This window comes from Apodemus sylvaticus, chromosome 16, assembly GCF_947179515.1.
Source record: "Apodemus sylvaticus chromosome 16, mApoSyl1.1, whole genome shotgun sequence".
Taxonomy (NCBI): Eukaryota; Metazoa; Chordata; class Mammalia; order Rodentia; family Muridae; genus Apodemus; species Apodemus sylvaticus.
The window spans coordinates 40794302-40811441 of NC_067487.1; the positions used below are offsets into that span (position 1 = coordinate 40794302).

General features: G+C 43.6%; 1 protein-coding gene across 4 annotated transcripts; it reads right to left on the reverse strand.

Moving 5' to 3' along the window:
* Positions 1-7669: 7669 nt before the first annotated feature.
* On the reverse strand, positions 7670-16335 carry Tmem267 (transmembrane protein 267). 4 transcript variants are annotated; one of them, XM_052159763.1, is made up of 3 exons: positions 15693-16335; positions 11227-11608; positions 7670-8921 (listed from the first exon to the last, which is right to left on the reverse strand). In XM_052159763.1, exons 1-3 carry the CDS (start codon positions 15893-15895, stop codon positions 8586-8588), a joined length of 921 nt encoding a protein of 306 aa, XP_052015723.1. In that variant the 5' UTR covers positions 15896-16335; the 3' UTR covers positions 7670-8585. The 4 variants fall into 4 exon arrangements, with proteins under 4 accessions (XP_052015723.1, XP_052015726.1, XP_052015724.1 ...); XM_052159766.1 differs by lacking the exon at positions 15693-16335 and adding an exon at positions 15427-15477; XM_052159764.1 differs by lacking the exon at positions 15693-16335 and adding an exon at positions 15333-15416.
* Positions 16336-17140: the final 805 nt, after the last annotated feature.

The following is a 17140-nucleotide window of genomic DNA, read 5'->3' on the forward strand; positions in this document are numbered from 1 at the left end:
GCTGAGTCCGGCAATGACTCTGGTGAGGCTGTGGGATCAGGAAGTAAATCTAAATGTGTCCTTGGGTGCTGAGAAACAGCTTAAGTAGGCAGGGTAGCCCCACCCTGGGAGGATCTCACCTTTCTTTCTTAATGCCAGGTTCCGGGCTGGCAGTTAAGGTCCAGCCTGCAGTGTGCTCCCTCACATTACCAGAGACAGGAGAGCATCAGTGGCCTTACGCCAGCTGATGAGGTCCTGACTAGTTGGCAGGATTCATCAGAACCATTTGGAAACCATTAAAAATACGGCAGTCGATCTGAACACATATGCCAACCTCCATCTACACTCCCAGAGTTCTAGGGTAGCAGCATCTTTTGAATTGGGGGGGGGCTGTTTGTTTGTTTGCTTCTTTTTTAAGAAAAGGTTTCTCTGTGTAGCTCTGGTTGTCCAGGAACTCACTCTGTAGAACAGGCTGGCTTCGAACTCAGAAATCTGCCTGCCTCTGCCTCCCAACTGCGTGGGCCACCACTGCCCAGCTATCTTTTGAGTTTCATAGTTGCTTCATGGATGATTCTGATGGGCATGTCTGTGTTGGGATGTGATGTGCTTATATCAAGATTTGCATTTTAGGAAGATATGCAAAAATCTACTAACCAGATGATCAACTTATAACCACTTATATGATACATTGCATTTAAACAAAAACCAATCGGTTGTAATTCCTCTTTAATGATTGGTTTGTATATCCTTCTGACTTTGTGTGTGTGTTTTAAACATACTTTATTTTTACAAAAAAAGAGAGCACCTCTTGTTTTGTGATTTTTTTTTTCTGTTAACTGGTCAGGAATAAGTCTCCATGATCCTTTCTGTAGCTTTTTACCTTTCAATGGTTTTACAGTATTAAGTCACAGACCTGTCTATTGTTTTTGGCTCTTCAAGGTTTTTTTTTTAAAGATTTTTTTTAATTGTATATATGGTGTGCGCATGTGTAAACACAGGTGCCTGGAAATGGAACTCCTGTCTTCTAAAAAGCAGTACATGTTCTTAACCAATGAGCTCATGTAATCCATGCTGGTCTTGAACTGGGTAAGGATGTCCTTGAGTTTCTGATCATCTGGGTGCATCTCCAAAGTACTGGGACCACAGGTGTGCACCACTACACCCAACCAAAACCCACTTTTTTGTTATTTTGTTGGTTATTTTAACTGCTGAATGTTCATATAGCTTGGTTGTATGCTTTTTTTTTTCTGGTGTGGATTATTACTGAAATAACTTTTAGTTGGGTATGGTGGCGGTTGCCTTTAATCTCAGTACTGAAGAGGCAGAGAGATAAGTGGATTTCTGTGAGTTTGAAGACATCCTGGTCTACAGAGGGACACTTCCAGGACAGCCAGAGGTGCATGGAGAAACCCTGACTTGAAAAACAAAAGTTAAAAAAAAATGTTACTGGAAATCAAATTCCCAGCTTTGAGTATGCTAGGCAAACGCTCTTCTCCCGTATTATGATTCTAGCAACGGGGGTGGGGTGGGGGGGGGTGGGGGGTGGGGATAGACAGCCTTGCAACTTGTGTGTGCTCATTTCGGCATTTTCTTGAATGAATTCTTAGACACAGGAATTTTCTAGGGCTAGGGAAAGGGCTCAGCAGGTTAAAGTGCTTTCACACAAGGGAGAGGTCTTGGGTTTGGATGTCAGCCCATGTGCAGCGGGTATCTACGATCACACCTCAGAGGTCTTCTATTGCCAGATGAGGGAGGAGAAAAATCCTGAGACGAGAGGACCGGCGAGCTTAGTGTACACAGGATTGAACACATCTGTCACAGACCATGTGGAGGAGCAACATCCAAGGTAGTCCTCTGACTGCATTCACCTGCCACACCCAGGAACGCACACACAAGTGCACACACTCGCAAGTGCACACACACACACACACACACACACACACACGTATTTTATTTTAAAGAGAAAGGACGTCAAAATTCTAAAAATGTACGCCCATAGGACTCACTTTTAATATAAATCGCTAACTTATCTTACAATCCTGCAAAAGTCTCTGCTCAACCTCTCTCCTCCGATAGGCTGAGCTCAGGAGGCAGGATGCATTAACATGTCCCTCGATATAGCCAAAGCCTTGACCAGTGCTCAACAAATAATAGATGCTTCGCGTTTGGTGAATGGACAGTAAGCTGGATAACAGAAATGAGCAGGTTTCCCTGCGTGAGGAAAACCGCCCCAGGGGCCTGAATCTGATGGTTTCATTGGCCCCTTTGGCCTCCTCTATTTGCCATTTTTCTGGTAATAATGCTTTAAAATTCACTTCCCCTCAGGGATTATTTTCTATATTTTAGTAAAATCAGGGTGTGTATTAAAGGAGGATTAAGGATTTATAGTTCAAATCAGGGGCAAGCAGACAAGGGTGAGCTACTGTGTGTGATAGTTCAGAAAACGGTATTCTCCAGATATACTATCTGGCCTTTTCCAGCTAAGGCAGCTTTAGAACCATGTCTCATGGTTTATGCTCTAATGAAATGTGTGATGGGAATGGGCATATAAAATGCCAAAGCAAACAGGAAAGCTCGCAGGACTAATCACAGGGACAAAGTCTGAGCCTGGAGCAGTAGGAAGGGAATTTCCCTCATGCAGAGATTCCTGGTTAACACTGCAGCTGCCTGACTGGCAGCCACACTTCATACTATTGCTGTTCTTAGCATTTCTGTTTTCCAGAGCCCTGAATAATCTGACTTCATCCCGATGTCATTGCCATGTTCCATCTTAGTACGGTGCTGGGGCACAGGCGTGAACACACCAGGAAGCAGAATGTACTCTGGTACTATCAGCTAGTAGCAGGAAAAGCAAATTAGGAGTGACCAGTTGCTGTGTCTTGCGGACCATATAACTAAAAACAGTAAAGGACTGATGCACAATCCGGACTGTGCAGTGCTTGTGCGAACTTAACACAGCTAGCCTGGGGTACGCTGTGGTGCAATCTGTGTTTGACACCAGGGAAAGCCGGATCCTTTCTATTGCTTGCCTTCATGTGTCCTTATGACAGAAGCCAAGGTCAAGTAACATAGGCAGCACATCTGTCACAGCCTGTGACCCCCGAAGACCAAGGCGGCATGCTTTCTTCCCCTGTTGTCATTTGATCCTTTCAAGGGTCCCAGGGTTAAGCCAATGTGGTGAGAAGGAAGCCGGGAGCTTGGCCAATGAATGTCACAACCTAGGCAGGGCAGAGCTCTTTTCAGAAGAGTTGCCCTGCAGCCCAAGCCCCCTTCTGTGGAGGCTTGGATTGCACAAACGCATCCTGTGCCCATCAGGTTAGAAGTTAAGGAAACATCAGAGTCCCCGTTTGTAGGGGAACCAGGCTCAACACTGAGACAATTGTGTGGAAAAACAAACCAAAACCAAAATCAATTAGCTGTGAACCTTAGTGTTTACAGAGGACTCAGCACAAATGGAACCTCTACACAAACAAGGGGCTCTTACAGTCTCTCACAAGTTAAGTACCTTCCCATTGTTATAGGGACACACACACACACACACACACACAATACACACACACACACACAGCATTATATAACTACTATTCTACTCTTCATTTAGCATCAACCAAGTGGACTTTCTTTCCTTTCTGTGCACAAGCAAGGCTCAGGTGAACCCAAATGAATATGAATAAAGGTTCATGACCTTAGAGGAGAGCTTTCTTTGAACGTTTCTGCTGAGAGCCAAGGAGGAGCACCTTACAGTGGTGCTGGCCTCTGCCTGACCCCCTCCTCCTGGGCAACTCTGGGTTGTACAGGCTGCACTGCCGGCGTTAACGGTGCAGCAAGGCATGTAATTAAGCATATTGCAAAGTGAAGTGTGGAATGCTTGGCCGTCCGTTCCGTCACTGTCATTTCTCCTGTGGAGTAAAGAAATACCAGGGAAGGCAGATGTTGGTCACACACCCCAGAAGTCCCAGTGCTTGGGAGGCAGAGGCAGATGGATCTCTGTGAATTCAAGGCCAGCCTGGTCTGTAGAGGGAATTCCAGGACAGCCAGGGCTACACAGAGAAACTCTGCCTCAGGTGGAGAAAAGAAGGAAGGAAAGAAAACAGACAGACAGACAGACTTACTGACTGACTGACTGATCAACCAACCAGGGGATAATATTGATGACAATACCTTGGAATTATTCAAAGTACAAATGAACTCTGGAGGTTAGTTATGAAAAGGAATTTCTCTTTTGGAAGGACACTGTCACAGTTGTGCTCACTTACAGTGGGGCCTTTGCTCCTCTTCTCTGTGGTGATCTCAGACACAAGTGTCAAGTTTGAAATTAGATCTGCTAAGCTGGGGTTATGCCTGAACTTTGCTGGGGCCTCCAATCAATCCAAAAGTGCAGGTTTTCCTTTTGTGTGAAGAAAAAAACATGCCTCCAACAGAATAGGATGAAAATCCCTATTTCAAGGTTTATCTTGAAATTTGGACCTCTGTAGATGAGGCTGGCCTTGGATTCACAGAAATCCCTCTGTCTCTGTCTACCAAGAGCTGGGATTAAAGGCACATGCACCAGGCCCAGTCTTCAAGTTTTATCCTTTTGTGTATGAATATAAATCAAAATAACTAAGGCATTTCTCAGGTCAATGGATGACTTCCTGACTTGGGATACCTTGGTATATTGCTAGAGTCTGATAAATGTCTGATTATATGTTAGATAATAGAGATAGTTGTATGTGCACAACAGAGGCGTTGAACACATTGGGGAAGCAATAGCTGATCAAAGATTTCTGCCCACTAGGACAAATAATACTAGCGCCTAAGTTTGGGATGTCAGGTGATGGTATCAGGCCAAACACCCATAGCCTGAAAGTTCACGTACAGTAGGAAATGGAAATATTCTTACTGAATATAAAAACATACTTGCTGATTATAAGCATGATATAGGTGGACATTCCTCATGACCCACATGACTTTCCAACTCTGGAGAGGACCACCATAATTTACTCCATTTGTTTAGTAACAATTTTCTACATATCGATATACACATGCATGCCAGCTTTACAAAAATACTGTTCCAATGATTATTTTAATTTTTAAATACTTAAGACGGACATTGTTTGCATAGATCATGTAGATCGGGCTTACCTATTTAAATCTCTAGGCATTTATTTCAAGGCCTGCATGCTAATTTGTTAGTGATCATTTAGTCAAAGACCAGTGAGTTCCTGTTTGGTTTTTGCCTTCTCAAGACACTGACTGCCATCCCTTTCCTCTGTGCTGACCTGTTTAGCTCTTTACAGTAACTTCCTAGAATTGGAATTTCTGGGGAAAGTGGCATGTACTTTTAAATACAGTACCAAGTTTCCTTTGGCAACCACATGGAGGTCTCTACATACCTCTCACCAATAGTGAGAATCACTAATCTTTTAGAAGCCTGCTAGGAGGGACTCAAAAACTACCTTTTAATTTTTTATTTTTAAAACAACTACATTGGACATCTCGGGATTTCCCTCTAAATGATTATTTTCCATAACATAATGTAATATTTGAAATAAACCTTTCTTGGTGTAGAATTAACAAGTCCCGGCCACTCGGTGTTTCTACATTTATTTCAAAACTACATTCATACCCACCTCTTCCCATGTTTGCAGACACCATTAGAGTTAAGTTCAACATGAGGTTAGTTATGAGACATATCACACACAGGGAAATGCTAGTTGATAAACTGTCTGCTCTACATTTGTGTACCTTGACATCTGTAAAAGCCACAAAATGTACAAAGCAGTGGGCAGTGCCTGCCTCGGAGCACACACAGTGACCCTCAGTTCTGTACTTTTCCAGCGAGACCCAGCTGTACCCACAGGGAAGAAACCAGCACAGTTCTCAAGTGTTTGCTTGCTGAGCCCCACAGCAAGGTCCCTAAACCTGTCATCAAGGAGACCATCAAGTTGGAAGATGCTGCTGATTTCTAATTTGTGGGCAGACTTCTTAAGGTATTTGCATTGTATCACTTACAGCATTATGATAGCTATAATTATATTAAATTATATTATATTAAATTATATCATATTAAATGTGGTTAGGCTGACAAATCTAACTTTGTTGGAGAATTTACTATGCACCATGACATACATCATTATTTACTCTTACAAGGCCAGCACACTCAAGTACAACATAGTCATATCTAAAGGCTTTTAGAGAACTGCAGACCCAGAGGTTTGAGTATTACCCGCTTATCATACCACTGTTTGCCTAGTTGCCATAAAACTGTAAAGGTGCCACTGAATCTTATAGCTCTGCTATATCATAAATGAGACTTTGTATATTCAGACTTCATATATATGAACGATATGAAATAAAGTATTATTTCACTTATAATAGATATAAAAGGCATAAAGCACTAAGATTATCTTTTAAACTTGTGTAAAAGTGTCATCAACTGTCTCTGGGCTTGTCTGATTTGAAGGGAAGGCACAGGACTGAATGACCTTCCTTAGTCATTGTTCTGTAGCTTTAGGAGACAAAGTTCACCAACTGAAACTCCTAGGGTAAAAAATATATCCAAGCCAGGCATGGGTTTGCAAGCTTATTATTCCAGCACTCAGAGGCCAAGGTAGGAGTAATTGCTATTGCAGTCCAGTCTGGGACTGGGCTACATGGAAGTCATGTCTTTGAGGTGTGTGTATGTGGGTGTGTGTATGTGGGTGTGTTTAAGATATTCTCTCACAAATACACATGGTCCTAGGTAAAAATGCCATGAGTTTGTGGACTTGGAGAATACAAACCACTAACACCTGGGCATCTCTGTGTCCTGTGCAGTCTGCTCTCTTCTCCAGTCATGGCACGGGTCAGAGAGTTCACCAGGTGCTCTCTGAAAACTACCCATTGGCGCTACTCAAAGAGGGGTTGAGTGGACAGCCCCATCCCGAAGCCAGCAGGAGTAAGCTGTGTGAATAGCACTCTTAAGGAGCCTAAGAGCAAGGGCTGGAGAGATGGCTCAGTGGTTAAGAGCACTGTCTGCTCTTCCAGAGGTCCTGAGTTCAATTCCCAGCAACCACATGGTGGCTCAACCATCTGTAATAAGATCTGACACTCTCTCTGGAGTGTCTGAAGACAGTTATAGTGTGCTTACAAATAATAATAAATAAATCTTTAAAAAAAAAAAAGAAAGAAAAGAAACGGAGCCCAAGAGCAGCCTGGGAGGATGGGTCAGTGAGGAAAGCCCCAGCGAAGGGACCATGTGAAGAGGATGGAGAAGACGCACGGGCTAACAAGATGGAACGTGTTCTCAGATGCAATGGTGAACCTGTGCATTTCTTTTGTTCGTAGGACGGAGGGTGGAGGGTTAGGTGGCAGCATGGAATGGGGGCTGTCTCGAAAAAGAAAGAAAAAAGAAAGGAAGAAAGAAAGAAAAGAAAGAAAAGAAAGAAAAAAAGGAAGGAAGGAAGGAAGGAAGGAAGGAAGGAAGGAAGAAAGAAAGAAAGAAAGAAAGAAAGAAAGAAAGAAAGAAAGAAAGAAAGAAAGAAAGAAAGAAAGAAAGGAAGAAGAAAATCCTAAGAAAATAGGAATCATATATGCCACAAAGTTCTGGACAAGATATTAAAATTATGTTCATATGAAAGTTCAAATATAACATTTCCAGCAACGCTCTTCCTTCTGTAGGAAAGGTAAGTCATTAACAGTCTAATTTGAAAGAACAAAAGAAACAGCAAAAGTTTCCAAAACGACTTTATTTTGAAAAGTTTTTTAGTTCTCAGTACAGAGATGATTTAAAAAAATAGTTTCGCACATCTTTTAGTATGTGCCCATCTAGTATGTAACCGTCTCCGCCCTCTCACAGCTTTAGTGGGGCAGCACTGCCCTGAAGCGACACCATTGCTCAGAACTGGCTTTGTGTTTTAAGTTCAGTGATGATCCAGTTATTGTTTTGTTGATACTCTTTGTCAACAAATATTTTTCAACAACCAGTTATCTTTTCCAAATCAGTGAAAAGTATGCGATTCTTGGGCAAAGACATTAACCATCCCCATGAATTTCAGTGAATGCAATTATAGATAATGTGATAATGATCACTTCCTGAATTGATTTCTGAAATCGTTACTTAGATTTAATGCCATTATTTTAGATATCGCCAATAATTACTATCCATAAAACATTTTGATGTCATTACTTCAGTAGGGACCAGCATATATGAAATAGTTGTTAGTCCTCGACTTCTAATCGTGATATTATTTATTTTGCCCTCTTCACTGTCTCAGTGTTTGAGGAAAATATGAATCCAAATGAATTAGTGAGCCAGAACTTTGAGCTTTTTGATCAGGAGATGGACTGATTTTCAAGAGAGATGTCTAGACCATGCATTAGATATTAACAAGACAAAATCAGTAATGTCAGATAAAGCAGCAGCAACACTGGACCCCGCATGAAATGAGGGCAAATCCAATATTGCACTAGATACCCAAGTAAGAAGGGAGCGTAAGTACTGAGCATGCTCCCGGACAAGGGGGCACACGAACTGTAAAAACTAAATAAAGTGCCTGTGTTTTATAATCTCACTTGAATAGTGGCTGTTTTCATTTACCATCACCTGCGTTAGTTCCTTCCTGAGAGCCATATGCGTGGTCATCTCAGATATCAATGCGCATTCCGTGTTTTGGAGACATCGTTTGTCTGGTCCCTGTTACATACATCAGGAATGAACACACGTGGGGCAGGGACAATGTGCTTATTACATAAAACCAGAAGGGCAAAGGAGGAGTCTTTCCAAATGGGCATATCCACAGGCCGTGGCGGATTCCATCGCGGATATGGTGTGAGGTCCAGGAAATGAATATCACCCACGGGAGAAAGTGCCATGAGTCCCTGAGCCTGAACAAGTGCGTGGCGAGCTTCACACTCAGAACCGCGATGGGTATCACAGTGGAACAGTGAAGGAAAGGTCTTCTCGGCAGAGTCAAGGCGGCCTAGGGGAGAAGCGGCGGCTGCTATCATTTCCTACTTTGTCAAATCTATTTTAACATGCACAGCATCAACTGCAAGCCAGAAAAACACAACGCGCCTAACACATGGTTTCCGAGTCAGTGGCGTCTCTTTCCACTCTCTATGAAATTCTAAAGTAAAAGTGAGTTTTGTAACTTCAAAAAAATATGTAGCCGGGCGGTGGTGGTGCACGCCTTTAATCCCAGCATTTGGGAGGCAGAGGCAGATAGATTTCTGAGTTCGAGGCCAGCCTGGGCTACAGAGTGAGTTCCAGGACAGCCAGGGCTTCAACCGAGAAACCCTGTCTGGAAAAAACAAAAAAAAAAAACAACAACAAAAAACCCAAACAAAAATAAACCCCGTAAGATGATGAAAGTATGGCTAGCGTATCCTTTGCATTAACAATAAAATGAAGGTTTTAGGAATATGGTACAGATTTTACAAGTTTCTCAGTATTTGCTTTAAATGTCACAAACAATTTACATATTAAGCATGTGATTTATATAATTAAGGTTTAAATAATATTTAAAATTAAAAACATTTCTATATATTTATGTATATGTTTCTTTACTTGCTGAGCCATCCTACCAGCCTGATTTAAAGTTGTTTTTCCCAAGAGTGGACTTTTTCCCTTTCTGTGTGTATGTGTGTGTATGAGAGTGAGGTTGACCTGGAGCCAGAAAAGGGCATTGGGTCGCCTGGAACTGGAGTTACAGGCAGACGAGAGCAGCCACATGTGTGCTGGACACTGAGCCAGCTCCTCTGGAAGGGTAACCAGCGCTCTTAACCACTGAGCCATCCTTCTAGTCCTATTTTAAAGGTTCTAATTGATAAATGATATTTGTACATGTCTAAGTGGTCATTGTGACATTTCCTACAGGTATATAAAGTGTGATGATTGTATTAGAGTGTGTGTGTGTGTGTGTGTGTGTATGTGTGTGTGTTAAATACAACTCCTACTCTCTGGTACTCTGAAGCAGACATCGTCCACTACAGTGCTACAGACATTAGGACGTCGTCCACTACAGTGCTACAGACATTAGGACGTCGTCCACTACAGTGCTACAGACATTAGGACGTCGTCCACTACAGTGCTACAGACATTAGGACGTCGTCCACTACAGTGCTACAGACATCAGGACGTCGTCCACTACAGCGCTTCCTCTGTCCAGTCTCATCCCTGGCCTGTCACTCATCCTCACTCCATCCCTTCCTCGTGTATAATTTGTGCTTTTTAAGAACATCTTGAAACATCTAAGAGTATATACACACAGTAAATAACATATTCCTTCATTAATGCAGGGAAAAAGGGAGAATTTATAATAGCCATGAACATATTCAGAACTTACTACTAACATTTGAAAGATTCTTTTGTTATGTTTTAAGTTATTGTTCCCTATGCTAAAGCTGAGGGAGTGGAATATTAACTGTTTCTTAAAGGGGAAAAAGCTAAAACTTATCTTGAATCAGCAATTAGTCCTCCTTCCTGACTGAGCTTCAGGGTCAACTGCTCTGACACATACTTTGTATCTGTATGAAAGAAAGAAGTGACACTTTGTCCACCAATCAGCAGCTATTTACTGAACACTTACTAGGCGGACCAGGCCAGTGGCTAACAAGGCAAAATCCTTGCTTTGAACCTACACTTCTTCTCTGAAATGTTTGTAAACCATAGTCTATAAAAGGCAGGAAAATCTTTTGATATTTAGAAAATATAATGTTTAGAAAATATTAACTGAGATAGATTTTAAGTTTAGTTTAACTTTGCAAGGCTTGTCATTACAAAGCTAAACACTGGAAGGCCTCAATATGATTTTCAATTTCTCCAGCAAAACTACTGGAGCCAGTCTGTTGAAATGCCTATTCTGGCCTCATGTGAGACTGGAGAAGTTAAACCACTTAAGTCATTCCCCAGGAACGAGAATAATTATAAAACCATTCATTAATGGCACGCACAGGAGTTGCACAGTAACTGGAAGACATAAAGAGTAAGAGGGGAGAGTGATTGTGGTTGTGAGGACAGAACACTGGCCTGGGAGACTAGATGTGACAGTTGTTCACTTTACCAGTTGCTCTATGATGTTTATATGGGCCTTTGTGACAGCAAATTTGATTAGTGATGTGTCTCTGTGTATCTTTAGGGAAGTTTAGGCACCCCAAAAAATTTGAGTGAATTGCTTTCCTATTTTAAAGCAAAGTCATCCTCTCTAGCTTATGATGGCTATACGGATCAACATGGCAGTATCAAAGACGTTAAAGCCAGAAAAGTTCACTACATTGATATCTTACCTGTAAAGACAGGGATCTAGCTTGAAAAAAATGGTCGATATCAATAACAGATGCTAAAAACCCAGCTAAAAGAACTTCTCCAAAGTCAGACTTCTTCCTGATTCCGATGACGACAGCCCACGACCACATGCCAATCACTCCGTGTACTAAGTTATCTGAGAGAGCACGGAGCCAGTCATTTTGCTGAATTATGGGAAACCGAAGAAGTCTGTCAGCTACTAGGCAGAAGATCCCCAGACCAACGCTAGAAATGAGGGATTCTGGGCTACAGCACGGTGATAAAGCACGAGTCTTCTCAACTTTGGATGCCCTCATAAACTGCGTCAGTATGGTAAAAACCATCAGGAACCAACAGGCAATCCTTGTTTTCATGCCCTGCATCCTAAAATAGAAACCAAATGACAGTTAGGATCACAATATAATATTTAAACAACCAATATCAGCAGAGGAAAACAGCGCGTCCCTTACATGGCCTACAATATACTGTCTGGCCAAAAATAATAAGTCAGTTTTACAGGAGAAACAGTTTATGCAGTACCCAGGAGAATTGCAGAAAGCCTCTTGAATGTTATTTATTCCTGCTAGGCATTTAAAGAACGCTGTCAGGATGTATACGATGGGACCATGGGCATCCGTTGTAACTGTGCATTGGCACAGCCATAACCACTGAGAGTAAGGACCCCAGCACAGTTGCTAGGCACAGTTCCAGTAAAGCTAAGGGGATTGCTGCAATCGCTGTCCTTCTATCTCTCACTTTTGGCTTTTGGCCTCTGAGTGTTGGATGATTGAGAACGTCTGCATTAGATACATTTTATGTCTTCTGAGAAAAAAAAATTATATCTGAGTCTTTTTAGAAAAATCCTTAAGTTAACTTTATCTGGCTGCTATTTGGAAGTCTTCTTTATGCCCTGGAGACCATTAAGCCCAGGTACACACAGAGCTGGACGAAGCCATTACTCCAGTCTTCTTGGGATGTCCGCCCTGAGCAAACTCAAACAGTATGATTGGTGCAGGGTAGACAGACAGTTGATAAACCCTGAGTGGCCAGGAGAAAAGGTTACAGATTCAAGGCCTCTTTTTATTATAGGCTTAGAGAACTCTGAAAATGTAGTTTAAAGATAGGGGGTCCTAGAGGTTACATTTCTGGAGGAATCAAACACAGTAAATAAGATAGATTGATTAGAATAAACTTTTCCTACTTTATAGCATAGATAATGAAATACATAGTAAAATAAATTAGGCATTAGTGTTTGCTATTCATAAACAAACCAGTTTAGATATTTGCTGTTTGTCTGGAGTGGTTAAAACACTGCCAGCTAAAAGCAGGCTGTCCTATAATAAATGCATTTGATTTGGAGGAGACATTCTTTAGATTCTTTAAGTTGGAGTTATAGGGCTAATAATAAGAAAAAAATATATTCTGTCTGTATCTTCTAATTGTAATTGAACTTGTAACCCTGGACATGGAATGAAAAAAAAAATCAAACACATAATCTGTTCCACTTGGATACTCATTCGTCTGTCTTTGTTCTGTGAAACTCGTATAAATACAGAAGCACTTGGCTGCCAGCCAGTCAGAGCAGCGGAAATGGCCTGATTTCTAGTAAGTCGGAGCCACAGAAGCGGCCTGAATGCTAGCCAGTCAGAGCTGTGAAATCCCCCTGACCATCAACTGCCTCCCTCTCTCCCCTCACCCACTCTTTATCTCCTCTCCAGGCTGCCCAGTCAGCAAAGACCCTAAGACCCTAGGCTGGGGGGGAAGGCTTCCCAAGAAGGGACAGTGCACCCAACAACCGCTTCTGTATTTTTGAAAAACCAAATGTCTCCTTTTAAGTCTGGAGAGATGCCTCAGTGGCTGAAGCACCTTCGCTGCTCTCTCAGAGGACCTGGAACACCTGTAATGGGCTGCTCACAACTGCCTGTGATGCCTGCTCTCAGGGATCTGATACTTTCTTCTGGCCTCTGTGGATGGATATGGATATGGATATGGATATGGATGTGGATGTGGATGTGGATATGGATGTGGATATGGATGTGATATGGATATGGATGTGGATATGGATATGGATGTGGATGTGGATGTGGATGTGGATGTGGATGTGGATGTGGATGTGGATGTGGATATGGATATGGATGTGGATGTGGATATGGATATGGATATACATGGTGCTAACCCAAGCCCTAACCCTAACCGTGCATATGCATATACAAATATATACCTAAATCTAAAAAAAAAAAAAAAAAGTCTCTTCTTTTTGGGAAAAGTGCTTGTCCCAATACCTAAACTCCAGCGCCTGTCTCCCTAGCAGCAGTGTCTACTGCAGTGATTAGGGATACCCAAGCTAAGCCTTTGAACCTCCTTTTCTAAGGAAACCTGATGTGGAATGGTCCACCTCCCCTTGGAGGCCATAGCCTTCAAGATACAAAACAGCTGGGGATAAGAAAGTCCTTGAGAAGTCCTTAATCCCAGCATTCCGCAGGCTAGGGGCAGGTGGATCTCTTTGAATTCTGCGCCTACATAGAGAGACCCTGTCTTAAAAAAATATCTCGAAGAAATACAAAGACGAAAAGCTAATAATGAAGACATCAAATCCTTGGCTCCAGTGTCCAAGGTTTTCAAGCCTGGCCTAGTTTCTATAGAGCACCCTTCACTTCTAAGAGCTACTCTTACATCTCCCCAACAAACACCCCTTTGGTCTTTTGCCCACAAACAAACCCCAAACCTTCAGCTTATATGTAAAGGTAAAGGGACTGGAGATACGGCTCAGCAGTTAAGAGCACCTACTGCTCTTACAGAGGTCCTGAGTTCAATTCCCAGCAACCACATGGTGGCTCACAACCACCTATAATAGGATCTGATGCCCTCTTCTGGCAGGCAGGTGTACATACAAATTAAGCACTCATAAACATAAAATAAATCAATCTTTTTTTTTAAGGCAAGCATAATTCTGTGCTGAGTTCTAACCTGCCACATTCTACTGAAATAGTTGGTCCATTTGTCAAACGTTTCAGTGCTGTGCCATATCTGAATTTTAACATTTCTATCTCATGTATTGGATATTTGTCTGCCTCTTGTAGTGCTTTACAGAGGTCAGAAGAGGGGATGGGAATCCCCTGGGCCTGGAGTCACAGACTTGTGAGCTGCCATGTAGGTGCTTGGAACTAAACCTGGGTCCCCACAAGGGCAGCCAAACCCTTGTATGGGCAAATAGACCACAGGTCTTCACACTCTCCTCTACTTTTCTGTGTATTTGGCCCTTTCACTTAGAAACTGCTGCTTTTTAAAAAGAATCTAATTGGCTCATCAGCAGGTCAGTGGTTGGTTGGATGGTGTGCGCATGTGTGGGGCATTTGGGGAGTAGCAAGTGCTGGAAGTAGGTCTACTGTCCCAGCACTCAGGAGGCTGAAGCTGAAACACCACGAGCTCTGGTATTCCCAGAGCAACCTGAAGGGCACAGAGAGACCATGTCTCAAAAAGCAAACCATCAAACAACATTATCACAACAAACAAAAACACCCCGTCCCAAACTGCCTTTATTAGGTTTTACAAACCAGTCCTCAAACTATATATAGTTGCTGTGTAAGTTAACACATTTAAGTTTGGTGCCAAAATATCAAAAGCAGATAACATATCTAATGCTGGTAATTAATAAAAAGAATAAAGGCAAATCTTGTTCACTTTACCATAACTCTATCAGATCTCTCTCCCCGCATGTAAAATATTTAGCGCTTGTGACTACTACAAAGAAAATATACAATTAAGCGTTTAAACGTGTTTCTAATCAAGCAAATTCCTCAAGTCATGCTTTTCTGAGATCCGTGAGATCTAGTAAGTTTTAGATTCTTAAAATAAATTTAGATTTCTAAATTGTAGACTGTCAAGCTGGACAGGAAGCCTTGGTACTTAGCTAACTTGGGCACTTAGGGCTCTTCTGCTCACACCCACCCACCAGCTCCCTGTTCCAGGCTGGGAAAAGTACCGAGCCCCGGAGAGCAGCGTCTACCGGGTCCGGAGGGAGGACAGGGTAGGTAGGGAGGTGAGCGGCTCTGGAGGTACCGGGTCGACCCTGAGCCTATCTCCTCCCTCCCGAGCCCACAGCCCTGACCCGGGTCTTGATCCTCCTCTGTGCCCAGCTCAGGCCTCCCTCTGGACGCGGCGTAGTCCATCCGTCCCTCCCGCTTGCCGCAGCTCAGCCCTACCCAGCGCGCTTCGCGGGCGGTCGGCAGGCGAGCCAACAGCGCTCCGCCCCTCGGCCGCACCATAGAGAGGCGTGCGCCGGCCGGCCAGAGCGTCCGAGTCCTCCAGGTCTCCGAGGACACCGGGATGCAGGCTCCTCTCGGAGCCGCGCTGGTCGCTCACAGGATGAGTCGGTGGCTGCCGAGAGTGCTACACGCCTCCAAAACCGAATGGAAAAGTGGGAAATGTCCCGTCGGTTTCTTTGCTTAGTGCATATCGACTCACTCACCTCTCCTCGACGCACCCTTGTGATGGCAGGCCACCAGGATGGACAAGTGCCCTCACCGATGGCAGGGCACACGTGGGTCTGAGGCTCGATGGCTCAGAAGTTTCTAACTTCCTTCTGTGGACGCCCACAGGTCTAGGGATGCCACAGGGCAGACAATGCAGGATCGCTTGACTGGTCAGACCTGACACACCACAGTGCTTCATCGCCCCCTTGGGGATTTCTCAAGTTTTTGCTACACACCTGTGGGGGCAACGTGGGACGCGGCTGGTTTTAGGAAGTCAAGGGCATGCACAGCAAGTACAACCAAGACTGCTTACTAATCGTGTTAGAAACAAAAGAGCAATACTAACTGGACTCTGATCCCCGTTCTGAAACTGTGGCTATATATATCTTACCGTCTTGGTGAGGCAGCTGCTATCTTAGCACAAGGAAACATCTGGCGCGCGGAACAGCCTAAAGATGTCCAAGAGGAACATTCGTTACTCTTTTTATGTCCTCAAAACAAGTATCAGGGAAAACAAGGCCCACAGTATTCATAACTGGACTCTTCAGTTTCAAGCAAACTCCTGGGTCACCAAACATACCCTGAAAAGTCCTCAACCTGAACTTTGATTTGTATACTGCTTTAGGATTAGAGATAAAGACCCCTATGGCAGTACGGTTGGTATATGCGACATACAGTCTGGGCTTTCTGGAATCCCGCTGGCTAAAGACAGTAATTCATTCATCCAGGCATCCTGACTGCTTCTGTTGTGCTAGGCTACAGAATAGTTTCAGATTAACTATTCCAGTAGAGGAGCTCCTTTATTGGAGTATATTGACTACATGGAAATACGCTGGACAGACAGTGAGTTAGTTGGGAGAGGCTAACTTTAGTGAGGTAGTTAGGACGATCGTAGGCGGAACCTGAAGGAGGTGGGGGTGGGGCTCTGTGCATTCAGCTAATTGACATATCACTCCCGATCTACTGACTCCCTACTTCCACTATAGTTTCCCGCCTTTTAATGGTAAGAGCCTGAGAGGTTAGGATTCAGACTCCCTGTGAGGCAGACAGACAGGGGCCATGACTAGGCAACGGAGGTGGCAAATCCCCAAGATGGCGCGCTTCTCCAAACTCCTGGCTTAAGACAAAAGCCCTGCAGCATTTGTTTCCCACCAGCAGGCCCCCTGCTGATGGGCTGGCTCAAGCTCAAGGCCAGGTAGATCGCAACAAGAACTGCTGTGGACCAACCCTCAGTGAAGGCCGACTCCTCAGGGGGTTTTTAACACCCCCACCCTCAGGAGACTGGGCTTTCCAGCTTCCAGAGTTCTGGCTAAGGTTTTGGAGGGTCTTTTCCTCTGAGCCTCTGCTGCTTGTTTCCTCACCCCCAATACGTTTCTTCAACTGCTGGTTCTGTCTGTGGCATGAGATTACTCTGCTGCCCTTTGTGGGCTTCAGAGTTCCTGCC